We start from the raw sequence: 13391 nt of genomic DNA, 5'->3' as shown, positions 1-13391 counted from the left end.
CTGAGTTCTCCTGTAGTTGTGACCAGTGGTTCAACTCAGAGGTATTCACACATGTTCCCTGGGGCCACTGGCCCTGGGGATTATAGGGTTCATTTCATCTCTGCAGGTCAAAGAAATCACAAGTGGATTATCAGTTCCATTTGTTCTGGGCTGACAGCTTAGATGATCCAGATCAAATGATTTGGTTTACTTCTTCCCATAAAGAGAAAGGAACAAGCTTGAGGCTAGCTTGGGAGGTAGCCTGAGTCTTAGTCCTGAAGAATGTGAAATTAAGTGCAGTAATTATTTCATAGCTAGTAATTATTTCAGACATTGTATTGAACACTGAAGATTCAGCTTCCAACAAGGCAGACATGCCTTTTGGGGCTGCAGTCCCAAACAGACTTCATATGGTAAGGCAGGGCGATTGGTGATATGACAAATTATTATTTCCTGTTTTGGGGTATTTGGGAATATTGAATACCACTTTATGTAGCCTGTTGGAGAAAGACATATATATGTATGTGCACACACATACATACACACACATATATTTATAAATATATATATATTTTATACTAGGGATTGAACCAGAGGTGCTTAACCACTAAGCCACATCTCCAGTCTTTGTTATATTTTATTTAGAGACAGGGTTTTGCTGAGTTGCTCAGGGCCTCAGTTGCTGAGGCTGGCCTCCAACCTGTGATCCTCCTGCCTCAGCCTTCTAAGTTACTGGGATTACAGGTGTGTGCCACCATGCCCCGTGAGAAAGATCTAAGTGATAGGTTAGGTCTGGCTTTGGAACAGAGGACCGACTCCAAAATGCTTAGAACAACTTTCTCTCTCTCTAGCACCCCTGAGAAGAATTCTTAGGATTTTATGGTTTCCATATTGAGCTTTACCCCAATGTCTTGCTCAGGACTGGTTTTTATGATCTTAGGGATTAAGGTACCCATCAGAATATTTGTTATGATCAGACAGCCTTGGTTTCAAGACCTGGCTCTACCTCTTACTATTAGGTAAGCTTCTGTTTCTCCATCTGTAAAATGGGCATGTTGATATGCACTTCAGTATGTGGTAGCTACTATTAGGAGATGCCTCAACCTCCTCTACCTAGGCCTCCAGAGAAATCTTTTTTCTGGGATGCCACCAGTTTTCTCATCTTTTTAACACTGGAAGTGTGTGTGTGTGTGTGTGTGTGTGTGTGTGTGTGTGTGTTGCATGGTGGGGGAAAAGACTGGAAGTTACATGTTGGCTCTTCCTCTTCTCTATAATTTCTCATCCTAATGGAAAGGAGCACACACATAATGTTTCATGAACTAGGATTTAGAACTTAAACTTTTTAGTTAAAGTCTAGCTAATTAAGGCTCTTAACTAGAACCTTAGTTAATTAACACTTTTTCCACTGTTTCTAGTTTTGGTTAAGGAAGAAGCAAAAAGACAAGAAAAGTTAGTTTATTCCTGGAGCGCTCCCCTGTAAGGAGCTAGACTGTGGTTAAAGAATGCCTTGTCTCGTGGGCATTTGGCTCTTCCCTGTGATCTAGCCTTGCCTGTCTGTCCATTGCATATCCTGGCGCCTGGCACAGGTCCTGACTCAGTGAGTGCTCAGTAAACCTTTGTCAGGAGACTGACATAGTATAGTGTAGATGCTCACTAGACTCCACTACTGCTGTTCTTTACATGTGCTCTGAATTTTCCTGCTTCTCTGCTTTTGTTTCTACTTGAAGTGCTTCTCCCTGTTATGACCTTATGGACTTGGGTTGGGAATATTGATGCCTTGCCTTATCTTCTTATGAGCCAGGAGGCCCCTTGTGGGCATCAGCTTGTTTTTCTTCTTTTTTGAAGCAATGCTGCATTTGCTACATCAGGCATTAACAGTTATCTAGTTTTTACAATAGTTTCAATAAATATGAGTTTTATATATTCGCTTATTAGCCTATAATACTTTTATGAGATATATACTATAATTAGTGCCACTTAGTAGGTGAGAAAACTGCTGCCAGAGGAACTTGAATAACTTGCATTACAAAGAAAGTTTGTTGAACTCAATGGAATTAAACTTGGTTGGTAAGACATTGCAGGTCCACAGTCTTGTAGTCCTAGAGGATGTCTTGATGCTATGGAAAAACTTTTCTGTTAGAGTGATGCTGCCCCTAGAACTGGACTTTGAAACAGAAACATGGGTTGGTAATAGTCATCCTTTGTTTCTAAAGAGTTTCTTTTTTAAAAAATGTTTTAATTTTATTTATTCTAATTAGTTGTAAATGATAGCAGAATGTAATTCAATTCATATTACACAAATAGAGCACAATTTTTCATGTCTCTGGTTGAACACAAAGTAGAGTCACACCATTTGTGTTTTTAAATATGTACTTAGGGTAATAATGAGTTCACTGTCTCATTCCACCATCTTTTCTATCCCATGCCCATTTCCTCTCCCCTGCCTTTGCCCTATCTAAAGTTCATCTGTTCCTCCTATGCTCCCGCCCCGCCACTGATTCATCCCCGTTATGAATCAGCATCCTCATATCAGACAAGACATTCAGCATTTGTTTTTTGGGGATTGGCTTACTTCACTTAGCATTATATTCTCCAATTCTATCCATTTACCTGCAAATGCCATGATTTTCTTATCTTTTAATGTTGAATAATATTCCATCGTGTATATATGCCACATTTTCTTTATCCATTCATCTACTGAAGGGCATCTAGGTTGGATCCACAAATTAGCTATTGTGAATTGTGCTGCTATAAACATTGATGAGGCTGTGTCCCTGAAGTATGCTGTTCTTTGGGTATATACCTAGGAGCGGGATAGCTGGGTTAAATGGTGGTTCCATTCCCAGCTTCCCAAGGAATCTCCATACTGCTTTCCAGATTGGCTGCACCATTTTGCAGTCCCACCAGCAATGTAAAAGTGTGCCCTTTTCCCCACATCCTCACCAACACTTATTGTTGTTTGTATTCTTAATATCTGCCATTCTGACTGGAGTGGGATGAAATCTTAGTTTTGATTTGCATTTCTCTAATTGCTAGAGATATTGAGCATTTTTTTATATATTTGTTGATTGATTGTATATCTTCTTCTGATAAGTGTCTGTTCAGCCATGCTAATGAAGAGAAGTACAGAGAAAACTCAAATTACTAATGTGATAAAAAAGTAAATATCAAAACAGACACTGCAGAAATACAGAAGATAACTAGAAATTATTTTGAAAACTTGTACTCCTATAAAATAGAAAGTATCAAAGGCATCGACAAAATTATAGAGTCATATGATTTGCCCAAATTGAATAGGCAAATGATTTGCCCAAATGATACACACAATTTAAACAGATAAATTTTCAAAATCATAGAATTTGCAGGGAAATGGACAGCACTAGAGCAGATTATGCTTAGTGAAGCTAGCCAATCCCTAAAAAACAAGTGCCAAATGTCTTCTTTGATATAATGAGAGCAAATATGAACAGAGCAGGGAGGAAGAGCAGGAAGAAAAGAGTAACATTAATCAGTGACATGAGATGGGAGGGAAAGGGAGAGATGAGGAAAATTGCATGGAAATGAAGGGAGACCCTCATTGCTATACAAAATTACATATAAGAGGCTGGGTGGGGAATGGGAAAATAAATAAGGAGGGAGATGGATTACAGTAGATGGGGTAGAGAGAGTAAAAGGGAGGGGAGGGGAGGGGGGATAGTGGGGGATAGGAAAGGGAGCAGAGTACAACAATTACCAATAGGGCATTATGTAAAATTGTGGATGTGTAACCGATGTGACTCTGCAATCTGCATTTGGGGTAAAATTGGGAGTTCATAACCCACTTCAGTCTAATGTATGAAGTATGATATGTCAAGTGCTTTGTAACGTTGTGAACAACCAATAAAAAAATAAATAAACAGATAAATTTCAAGTGATAAAATAGAAGACACCATCAGAAGCCTACCAACTGAGAAAAGCTCAGGACCAGATGGATATACAACTGAGTTCTACAACACCTTTAAAGAAGAACTAATACCAATAATCTTCAAATTATTTCATGAGATAGAAAAAGAAGGAGCATTTCCAAACTCATTCTACGAGGCCAGTATCACCTGATTCCAAAATCAGGGAAAGGCACATCAAAGAAAGAAAACTTCAGACCAATATCTCTAATGAACATAGATGCAAAAATTCTCAATAAAATTCTGGCAAATCAAGTACAAAAATATATCAAAAAGATAGTCTACCATGATTAAGTGGGGTTTATCCCAGGGATGGCTCAACATATGGAAATAAATAAATATAATTCATCATCTCAATAGATAAGAAACGTGATCATCTCAATAGATGCAGAAAAAGCACTTGACAAAATATAGCACTCTTTCATGTTCAAAACACTAGAAAAACTAGGGATAACAGGAACATGTCTCAACATCATAAAGGCTATCTATGCTAAGCCCCAGGCCAACATAATTCTATATGGAGAAAACCTGAAAGCATTCCCTCTAAAAATTGGAACAAGACAGGGATGCCCTCTTTCACCTCTTCTGTTTAACATAATTCTTGAAATACTGGCCAGAGAAATTAAACGAAAGAAATTAAAGGGATACGTATAGGAAAAGAAGAACTCAAATTAGCACTATTTGCTGACAATATGATTCTATACCTAGAAGGCCCAAAAAATTCCACCAGAAAACTTCTAGAACTAGTAAATGAATTCAGTAAAGTAGCAGGATATAAAATCAACACCCATAAATCAAAGGCATTTCTGTATATCAGTGACAAATCCTCTGAAATGGAAATAAGGAAAACTACCCTATTTACAATAGTCTCAAAAAATAAAATAAAGTACTTGGGAATCAACTTAATGAAAGAGGTGAAAGACCTCTACAATGAAAACTACAGATTGCTAAAGAAAGAAATTAAAGAAGACCTTAGAAGATGGAAAGATCTACCTTGCTTTTAGGCAGAATTGATATTGTCAAAATGACCATACTTCCAAAAGCACTATATAGATCAAATGCAATTCCAATCTTAAGAGCTCTTAAAGATTCCAAAGTAGACTAATAAGTCTCATCTTTGACCTTCAAGTGAACAATCTCAAGACATAGGTCATGTGTTCTTCCATTTTATGGATGAAGAAGACAAGGTGTGGAAAGAAGTGACCATAGGAGATCACTTAGCCAGCTTTTCTCTTAGCCAAAGCTCTTCATCATGTTCTCCATTAGTACAATCAAGGCAAAGCAAAATGAACAAAAAAACCAAGTAATTGTTAAAAGTAGATGACGACTCTCAGGGAAGTATCTTCTGGAAGCAGAGTAAATACTTTCTGGGAAGCAGCTGTTAAGAGAGCTGAGTAATAATCTTCTACCAGAATCCTCTTCCCAGAAAATCAAGGGCAATCCTGTGTGTGTGTGTGTGTGTGTGTGTGTGTGTGTGTGTGTGTGTGTGTGACTCTCTCTCTCTCTTTCCTCTCTCCCCTCTTTCCCATCTCTCCTCCGCATCCCACCCCCCTCCACTCATATATGCTAGGCAAGTCTTCTGCCACTGAGCTATATTCCCAGCCCTATCTATCTATCTATCTATCGATCGATCTATCTGTCTGTCTGTCTATTTATTTAGTGAGACAGTGTCTTACTCAGTGGCCCAGGCTGGCCCTGAACTTGTAATCCTCCTGCCTCAGCTTCCCAAGTAGCTGGGATTATAGGTGTGTGCCTGGCTCTGTTGTTTCTTAAGTGTTGCTAACAGAAAGGGGACTCTGGCCAAAAATTTAGGGGCTCCACCTTGACTCTTTAGACTTAAAAGAGAAAAGAAGATGGTGTTTTCCTCCCTCTCCTTATTTCCATATTTCCTTTTCAATCCACCTTTACTTATTTAATGTTAATTAGTTTTAATCTTTGAGTGGTATAGCATTACATATATTCTGTGACCTTTACAGGAAGGTTTCTTCTAATTTTGGCACAAGTGATGCCAGTGGTCATTTCCATGGGCACCAGTTACTTTTCCCCGGATTACTCTGGTTTTGGTCAGTTTCCCTCCAGGAGTCACCATGTTGTTCTTTGCTTTGTATACATAACTTCATCCCTTGTCCAAGTAGAATTTGTTTCATCTTGGGCATAAACATCTTCAATTTTAGGAACAGCTATCTGCTCACTTTGGTTCCAGAAACTCTGCTCATGGCCAATAAAAGTGGCCTTGCATGGAGGCCCTCCAGATGCATTTGCCTTGTACATGCCCTCTTCCTAGCAGATCTCACAGGCTCTAAGAGCAGTGAGATTACTTCTTTGATCCCTTTCTCGGTCGCTTCCTGCTCATGCTCTGCAAATTCCTGGGTTCATGGGCACCAACCTCGGATGAGAGGCTACTGACATTGATCCCCTTATTGCATGCTCCCTACCAGATACTGCGTCTCGGGAGGATTTCAGGGGATGGTTCTGTATGAACAAAGAAGCAGTCCACTCTGGAAAGAAGGGACTTAGATTAAATCTGTCAGGCCCACAAAGCTAGAGATGGAAAGATGTGGAAGATGATTACTTCCTGCCTTCATTTAGCTCTGAGGCTTTCTGGTTTTTTCCTTATACCACCTAGAATATGCATTTCTGCATATCCATTGTCTTTCTTTTCAAAATCCAAGCCCATCTACATTGGGCTTTATGAGCTTGTAAGGAAAAAACCTTTTTTTTTTTTTTTCCCACATCATAGAACTTACTTTCTAATCTCTTCCTGTTTTCTTCATTGTTTTTCCTCTTCAAATGATAGTTCTTTACTCAACCAAACACAAACATGGGAAGGCCAGATGTGGCTCTGGACCAGATAGGTTACTGCAGTGTGCAGGACTCTCCTCTGAACCTGAAAGCTATAGGCTTTCCTGCTGACTTACAGAAGCAAAGACCAGCTTCCTACCCTGCTGACGCTGGCAGTTGTTTCCCTTTATGAAGAATCTGACCTTTAGGTTGGGTGTAGTGGCATACCTGTAGTCCCAGTGACTTTGGAGGCTGAGGAAGGAGGATTGCAAGTTGGAGGTCTGTCGTAGCAACTAGCGAGACCTGTCTCAAAATAAAATAAAATAAAAATCAGGGTGAGAGTGTGGTTCAATGGTACAGCACTTGTCTAGCATACATGAGGCCCTGGGTTCTATCCCCAACACCATGAAAAGAAAGAATCTGACTTTTAGGTTTTTCTTGTTATGTACAAACATAGTCCCAAGTTTCAGGATGGAGAGGTTTTAATAGTGTTGACAGAAATCATTAGGCTGGCAAGGAGCAAGTGGAGAGCCTTTTTTTTTTGTTGTTGTTGTTAGTGAAAGATGAAAAAGATTGTTTATAACTCCATCTTTGAGAATAAACTAGTAACATTTAAAGTTTCTGGGATGACATCATTACTCTAAGTACATGTATGAAGACATGAATAGTGTGACTGTATGTTGTGTCCAGAAAAGTTGTGCTATATATGTGTAATATGAATTGAAATGCATTCTGCTGTCATAACAAATTAGAATAATTTTTAAAAAGATGTACAAATAATAAATATACAAATTTTCAACATTAAAAAAAAAGAATCTGGGATGAAGGGAATTCACACAAGAGTCTGAAGTTATTTTCATATAGAAAGTTAACAGTGATTTTTGCAAGAAATAATTACATCTTAATTTCTTTGATTTTTGAGAAGTTGATGAGTGTGAAAGGGGCTTACCCATGATCTGATTTTATTTTTCATTATGTAAGTGCAGCTGGCTTGATATTTCAGGAGCCTCCCTGGAATGGAGGGACCCTGAATCTCATTTAAGAGGGTAGCCAGACCAGGGCTGGGGTTGTAGCTCAGTGGCAGAGCATTTACCTAACATGTGTGAGGCACTGGGTTCGATTCTCAATACCATCTATAAATAATAAATAAAATAAAGGTCTATAAACAACTGAAAAAATATTCAAAAAAAAAAGAAGAAGAAGCCATCTAGACCAAGCAGGGATGCTCTATAGTGAGAATTGGGTGATGAAGCCCAGAAGAGAATCCAAGAGGTTACCAGGTTGGGTGGAGTTGCAAAGAAAGAAGTGGGAGGCTTGGAGGGCGAGGAGCACATGTGTTCCTCCATGGTGCAGGGTTATGAGACAACTGAGAAAGGAGTGAGGTCTAGGACAAATGACAAAGATCCTGTGATCCCCAGAGCTTGCCAAACTAGAAATCATCTATCTTTGGGTGAATTCACTTTGGAAGAGCTTATAAGACACAGATCTGTTCTCATCGGGGCAAGGGAGTGAAGCAAGACAGGTAGTGTTACTTTCATTTTACAGAAGGCAGTTGTGAAGCCTAGGGAAGTGATGCTTTCGTCCCAAGGACACAACTCATAAATGGCAAAGCCAAAATTCGAACATAGGTTCCTTCTTTCTGAAGCAGGTGGCATTTCACTGAATATAATGCTCAGTACTAGCAGGATGATGGCCCAGGCAAATGTCAGGGTAGGAACTGCCCCTGGAGTTTTCCTTGTGTGGACCTCACAACTGTGGGTATTGCCTTGTTCTAATTGTCCCCAAATTCTCTTCCATCTTAAAGCTTTACACCTTATAGCTGGGTGTTAGTTTGGTACTGCTGGTGAACCAGAAACCTAATATAATAGGTGTGACTTTGGGCAAAAAAAATATGACCCCATCTTCTGATCTCCTAGTGTTGACCACTTAAAAGAATTCTCAGAGACTTCTAGTCAACCAGCTGTTCTGACCCACTTGGGTTTGACTGAGCTGCAAGGGGCAACGGTGTTTGTGCCTTGAGGGGAAATGAGCTCAATTATGTAGGCAGGTCCCAGTGGGGCTCTGCAATGCCATTATTAATCTCATGGAGCATGAAAAATATATAACCTCAGATTTCTCTGCCCCATATTTTTCTGTGTTGATATTCAGAACACAGGATCACACAGGGCGATGGATGCCTGTGCTGCTGAATTAAAAAGCCGGTTTCCCTTTGGCCAGATTCCTCTTTGTCTCTCCCTCTTCCTCCACCCTGGCCCCAGATCCTCCAGCCTGAGTCCACAGTTTGGCATGGCCTTGGCTCTTGGAAGAGCTGGAGTGTGCTGTAACTTTGTTTTCTTTACTACTACTACTAGTACTTTTTTTTTTCTTTTTTTCTTTTTCTTTTTTTTGGAACAGAGCAGCACTTTCCAGAGGTGATGCTGGGGGAAGAATTTCTTAGCCTAAGTCTGGACCAGGTGTGCAGCTTGATATCCAGTGACAAGCTGACCGTTTCTTCAGAAGAGAAGGTATGGAGTGGGCTTTGGGTGAAACAGGAACCTCACTTTTTGAGGTGGTCATGGGATGAACTTGTGGTTCAGTAAGATCTTTTATTCAGAGGCAGGAAAAAAAAAACTTACTATTTTTTCATCCTCCTAAAACAGAGGTGGTGGTGGTTTTTGACTAATGATCATTATATTCTGTACCTTTTAAAGAAGAAATGGCAGGGGCTGGGGTTGTGGCTCAGCAGTCGAGCGCTCGCCTAGCACATGTGAGGCCCTGGGTTTGATCCTTAGCACCACATAAAAATATATAAATCAAATAAAGGTATTGTGTCCAACTACAACTAAAAAAAAATATTAAAAAAAAACCCTTAAGAAAAAAAGAAGAAATGGCAGAGGTTATGGTGGTGATGGCAAAGCTGCTTCTATTTTCTGTGCACCGTAGTTTGTCAAACTCTGCGTGAAGTCTTTATGATCTTCAGTCCATTCAGCCTTAACCATATCCTTGAGGAGCAGGCCTTGCTGTCATACCTTGTTAAAAAGAGGAAAACTAGTTCTGATTCCTCTTCGTCCAGGAAGAACTTCTTTGCTCCAGAGGACATAGTCTGCTACAGTGAAAATAGCAGAAGCTTCCGTGTTGGCCAACAACTTCAGAGTTTACAAATTAGCTGTGTGACCTTGAGTGAGGAACTTTGCCTCTCCTCTGTTCCCTTACTGGTAAAGTGAGGATAATGGTATTAGAATAGATTCTTCAGAGCCTTTGAGGTGATTAAATGGGATAATATTGTACACAAAATGCCTGGTACTGTACATAGTTGGTGCTCGGTCAGTATCAGATGAGTTTATTCTTTTTTTTTGTTTGTTTTGTTTCTGTAATTAGATTCCTTTATTCTTTTTTTTTTTAATTTTTATTGGTTGTTCACAACATTACAAAGCTCTTGACATATCATACTTCCTACATTAGATTGAAGTGGGTTATGAACCCCCAATTTTACCCCAAATGCAGATTGCAGAATCACGTCAGTTACACATCCACAATTTTACATAATGCCCTATTAGTAATTGTTGTATTCTGCTACCTTACCTATCCCCTACTATAGATGAGTTTATTCTTGACCTTGCACCTGGAATCAATTTCTTCCTCTAGTATAACAGGATAACACTCACCTTGTCCTTCTGTCACTGTAGTTAGTTCTAAGCTAATCTTACTTCCTATACCCAACTATTAGGTCCCTAATCTTATTTCTTCATCCTCAGTAAATATTTCTTGAATCATCTTAGTCCACTGTTAGTATCCCAACTTGAGGTCCTTTCCTGAGATAATATTCAAGGAAAACACTTGAAAAAGATTTTACATCACACCAAACTGCCCAATGACATGGGTCTAGAGAATGGGGACATATTCGCAAGTCCCTACCTTTCATGCTGGGAAGGTTTGATTGAGAAGAAGAGCAGTTGTTTATTGGTCCCCGAGTCCTCCAGTGGATCCCCCAAAGTGACTAGCACAACTGTGGGCCCTGATTCCTCCCTCTAGTGGATCCCCAGAAAGTGACTAGCACAGCAAACTCCACACTCCCATGGGGAGGAGGCCTCTGCTTCTAGTATCTCTGATATGAAACAGTGCCTCCAGGGAAAACAGTGCTCTGGCCAGGTCATACATAGTTCCTTTCCTGCTTTAACCTCAGAAACTGAATGGACGCCTTTGCTTCTTTTCAAGTGTATTTACTGTCATCTCTGGGTTTTGCTTCCAAATTGGCACATTTGGAAGGAATGAACCAGTCAGTTAATTGGCTGTGTGAATGATGAGGCAGTTGGTGAATTTGGGGCCTGTTTGAGCATATTCTCAACTGTAAACTGAGAAACAGAAGAAGTCATATAAACAAAAGAGTGTTCAGAAGTGTTTGGGTTGGCTGTCACCCTGCTACCTTGAATTCATGCTGGCCTATCCTGCTCTGAGATCATAAGTAAGTTTTCTTCAAGAAAGGGTCTATAGGGCTAGAGTTGTGGCTCAGTGATAGAGCGCTTGCCAAGCATGTGCAAGGCACTTGTTCAATCCTCAGCACCACATAAAAAACGAAACGAAACAAAACAAAACAAAACAAAAAACAAAGTTATAAAAAATTTTTTAAAAGCTTAAACCCATTTTTTTTTTTTTAAATCTGTGCTTACTGTGGCAGGATTGCAGTTGGGATCAGGTGAATTGTTAGGGAGAGGCAATCTGGTGATCTGTAGACCATTGGAGTTTTGGACCGAGGCAGACCTGGTTCCGATCTCTGCTTATTGGCTGCATGACCTTGAGAAGTCACTGGTTTCTTTGAGTCTCGGTTTCCTGAAATATAAAACAGGCAGTCTAGTAGTACCTCCTTTATTGAGTTGTTATGAGGATTAGAGATGATGGATGTAAAATACCAGATAGTGTTTGGCAGGTACTGAATAAATGGAAGTTGTCATAATTGCCATAATTCTCCATTTTGAGACACCGTTGATAATAATAATGGTATCAGTTTTGTCATTGATAATGTTAAAATATGCCTTTGAGTTAGCTGAATCTTTTTGGAAATATGACTTTAAATGTACACTCTTAAAAATTGTTTCTAGTGGCTCTCATTAATTAACATGCTTATATATGAGTTATTTTTTCTGTATAAGCAGAGTGTTTTTCACATTAATGAAATTCTGCTGAAATGTTTGGTTGTAAGAAATTATGTATAAATTTAGGATTATGTGATACTTTTCATAAAGCGTATTATTTGTGCTCTTAATCCCTTTAGTACCTTTACACTGGCAGCATAATTTTACTCTTATCAAAGAGTAGTAGGTTTTTGTCTTTATTTCTCATTGGCTAAATCCATAGTTTTATTTTCCCTTGACAGATCAAGTATTGCTGGAAGCTAAATAACTAAAGACTTCTGACAATTAGATGTTTGTCATCTGAATACTCATCCTTTAGGCTTTGAAGATTCTGTGTCTGTTCCAGATTTTGTGATTTCTACTCCCTTTAATCATATTGCATATGATAAGTGATCTCTTGTACGTTCGATAGCTTTTCCTTTCAATATTGTTTCATAGTGGGATTTGGGTATGTGTTTGAAGTAATGTTAGGATGTTAATTTAAGTGAAAATTCAACTCTAGATAGTGTTAATTTTTGTAAGAAAATCAACTGAGTTCATAATCAAATAACCCGTGTTCATCTAAATCCTTACTTGAATAGTAATATGAGATATATCATGACTTACTTCCCTGCCTACAGCCCACATATGTCTTTCAACATATATTATAAATTGCAGACATGAAAGTGGGAAAAAGCTGTGCATCTTAAACTAGGAGATGTATGGTGTTTTATTGTTAATGATAAGTGAAAGTAGCAGTGGCCTACTGGATAGGTTCTATAGTCAAAGTGGCTGGATTTGAATCCCATCTTCCTTACTTGAATAAGTACCCACCAGAATGTATGCACCACATGGTACAAGACTTTTTCTGCCTAATTTTCACTGTTACAGTAGTATGAAGTTTCTGGTTGACACAGAAAATATTTGTTGAATGAGTAAATAAAAGAATCTCTTCAAAGCTCAATTTTTTCATCTGTAAAAGGTAGTGACTGTGTAAGAATCTATCTGTAGAGATGTTCTAAGAATGAAATGAGATAACATTTGAGAAATGCCTAGAACACAGGAAGTGTATGCTACTGTAAGATACTATTATTGCTGTTATTATTATTGTTACCACTGCTAAACTATTATTACTGTTACTACTGCTAGTAATAAATGTTGACCTGGGCTTTTGTCAGGGGGAAGTTTTTTCCAGTGCCCATGTTGGTTGGGGCTATTGGTGTAACCTGGGGTTCAGTGCCCAGAGGGGCTGGGAGTGGTAGTGACCTCATGCTCCCCAGCTTCCCTAGCATCTCCAGTCCCGTCTGGGCCTCTCCCACAGCTCAGAGATTATGCTTCTTCCAACGTTGCTCACTTTTTCCTGGACTCTCATCCTCCACTGAACTCATTCTCCTTGAAGCTGAGGATCCCATGGTTATCTTTGTGTCATGCACAATGCTGACACATGCCCTGGGAGGCGCCATGGAGGTGCTCAGCAGATGTTGTCTGAGGGAGTGATGAAGCAGACAGGCTGGACTCTGGCCTGAGCTAGCTGAGGATACAGGAATCATTTTAATATTTTTCCAGAGAATAGGACAGATAGGTGAACTAGAGGGCAGGGGAG

At 39.4% G+C, this 13391-nt stretch overlaps 1 protein-coding gene across 6 annotated transcripts in view; it reads left to right on the top strand.

The window, feature by feature from the left end:
- The window catches only part of KLHL3 (kelch like family member 3), a 124638-nt gene that overhangs the window by 61960 nt on the left and 49287 nt on the right, over positions 1-13391 (top strand). For 5 of the 6 annotated variants that reach the window (XM_081286816.1, XM_081286817.1, XM_081286818.1 and 2 more), the window contains exon 6: positions 9096-9205. In XM_081286816.1, the coding sequence (XP_081142942.1) occupies positions 9096-9205 (110 nt within the window). The remainder of the gene's footprint in view (positions 1-9095; positions 9206-13391) is intronic. The other variant, XM_081286821.1, reaches the window with a different exon arrangement.

Source organism: Spermophilus citellus (genome assembly GCF_964194105.1).
Source record: "Spermophilus citellus genome assembly, chromosome: 1".
NCBI lineage: Eukaryota > Metazoa > Chordata > Mammalia > Rodentia > Sciuridae > Spermophilus > Spermophilus citellus.
The sequence above is the reverse complement of the archived record's forward strand: the minus strand, read 5'-3'. Positions and strand labels throughout refer to the sequence as shown.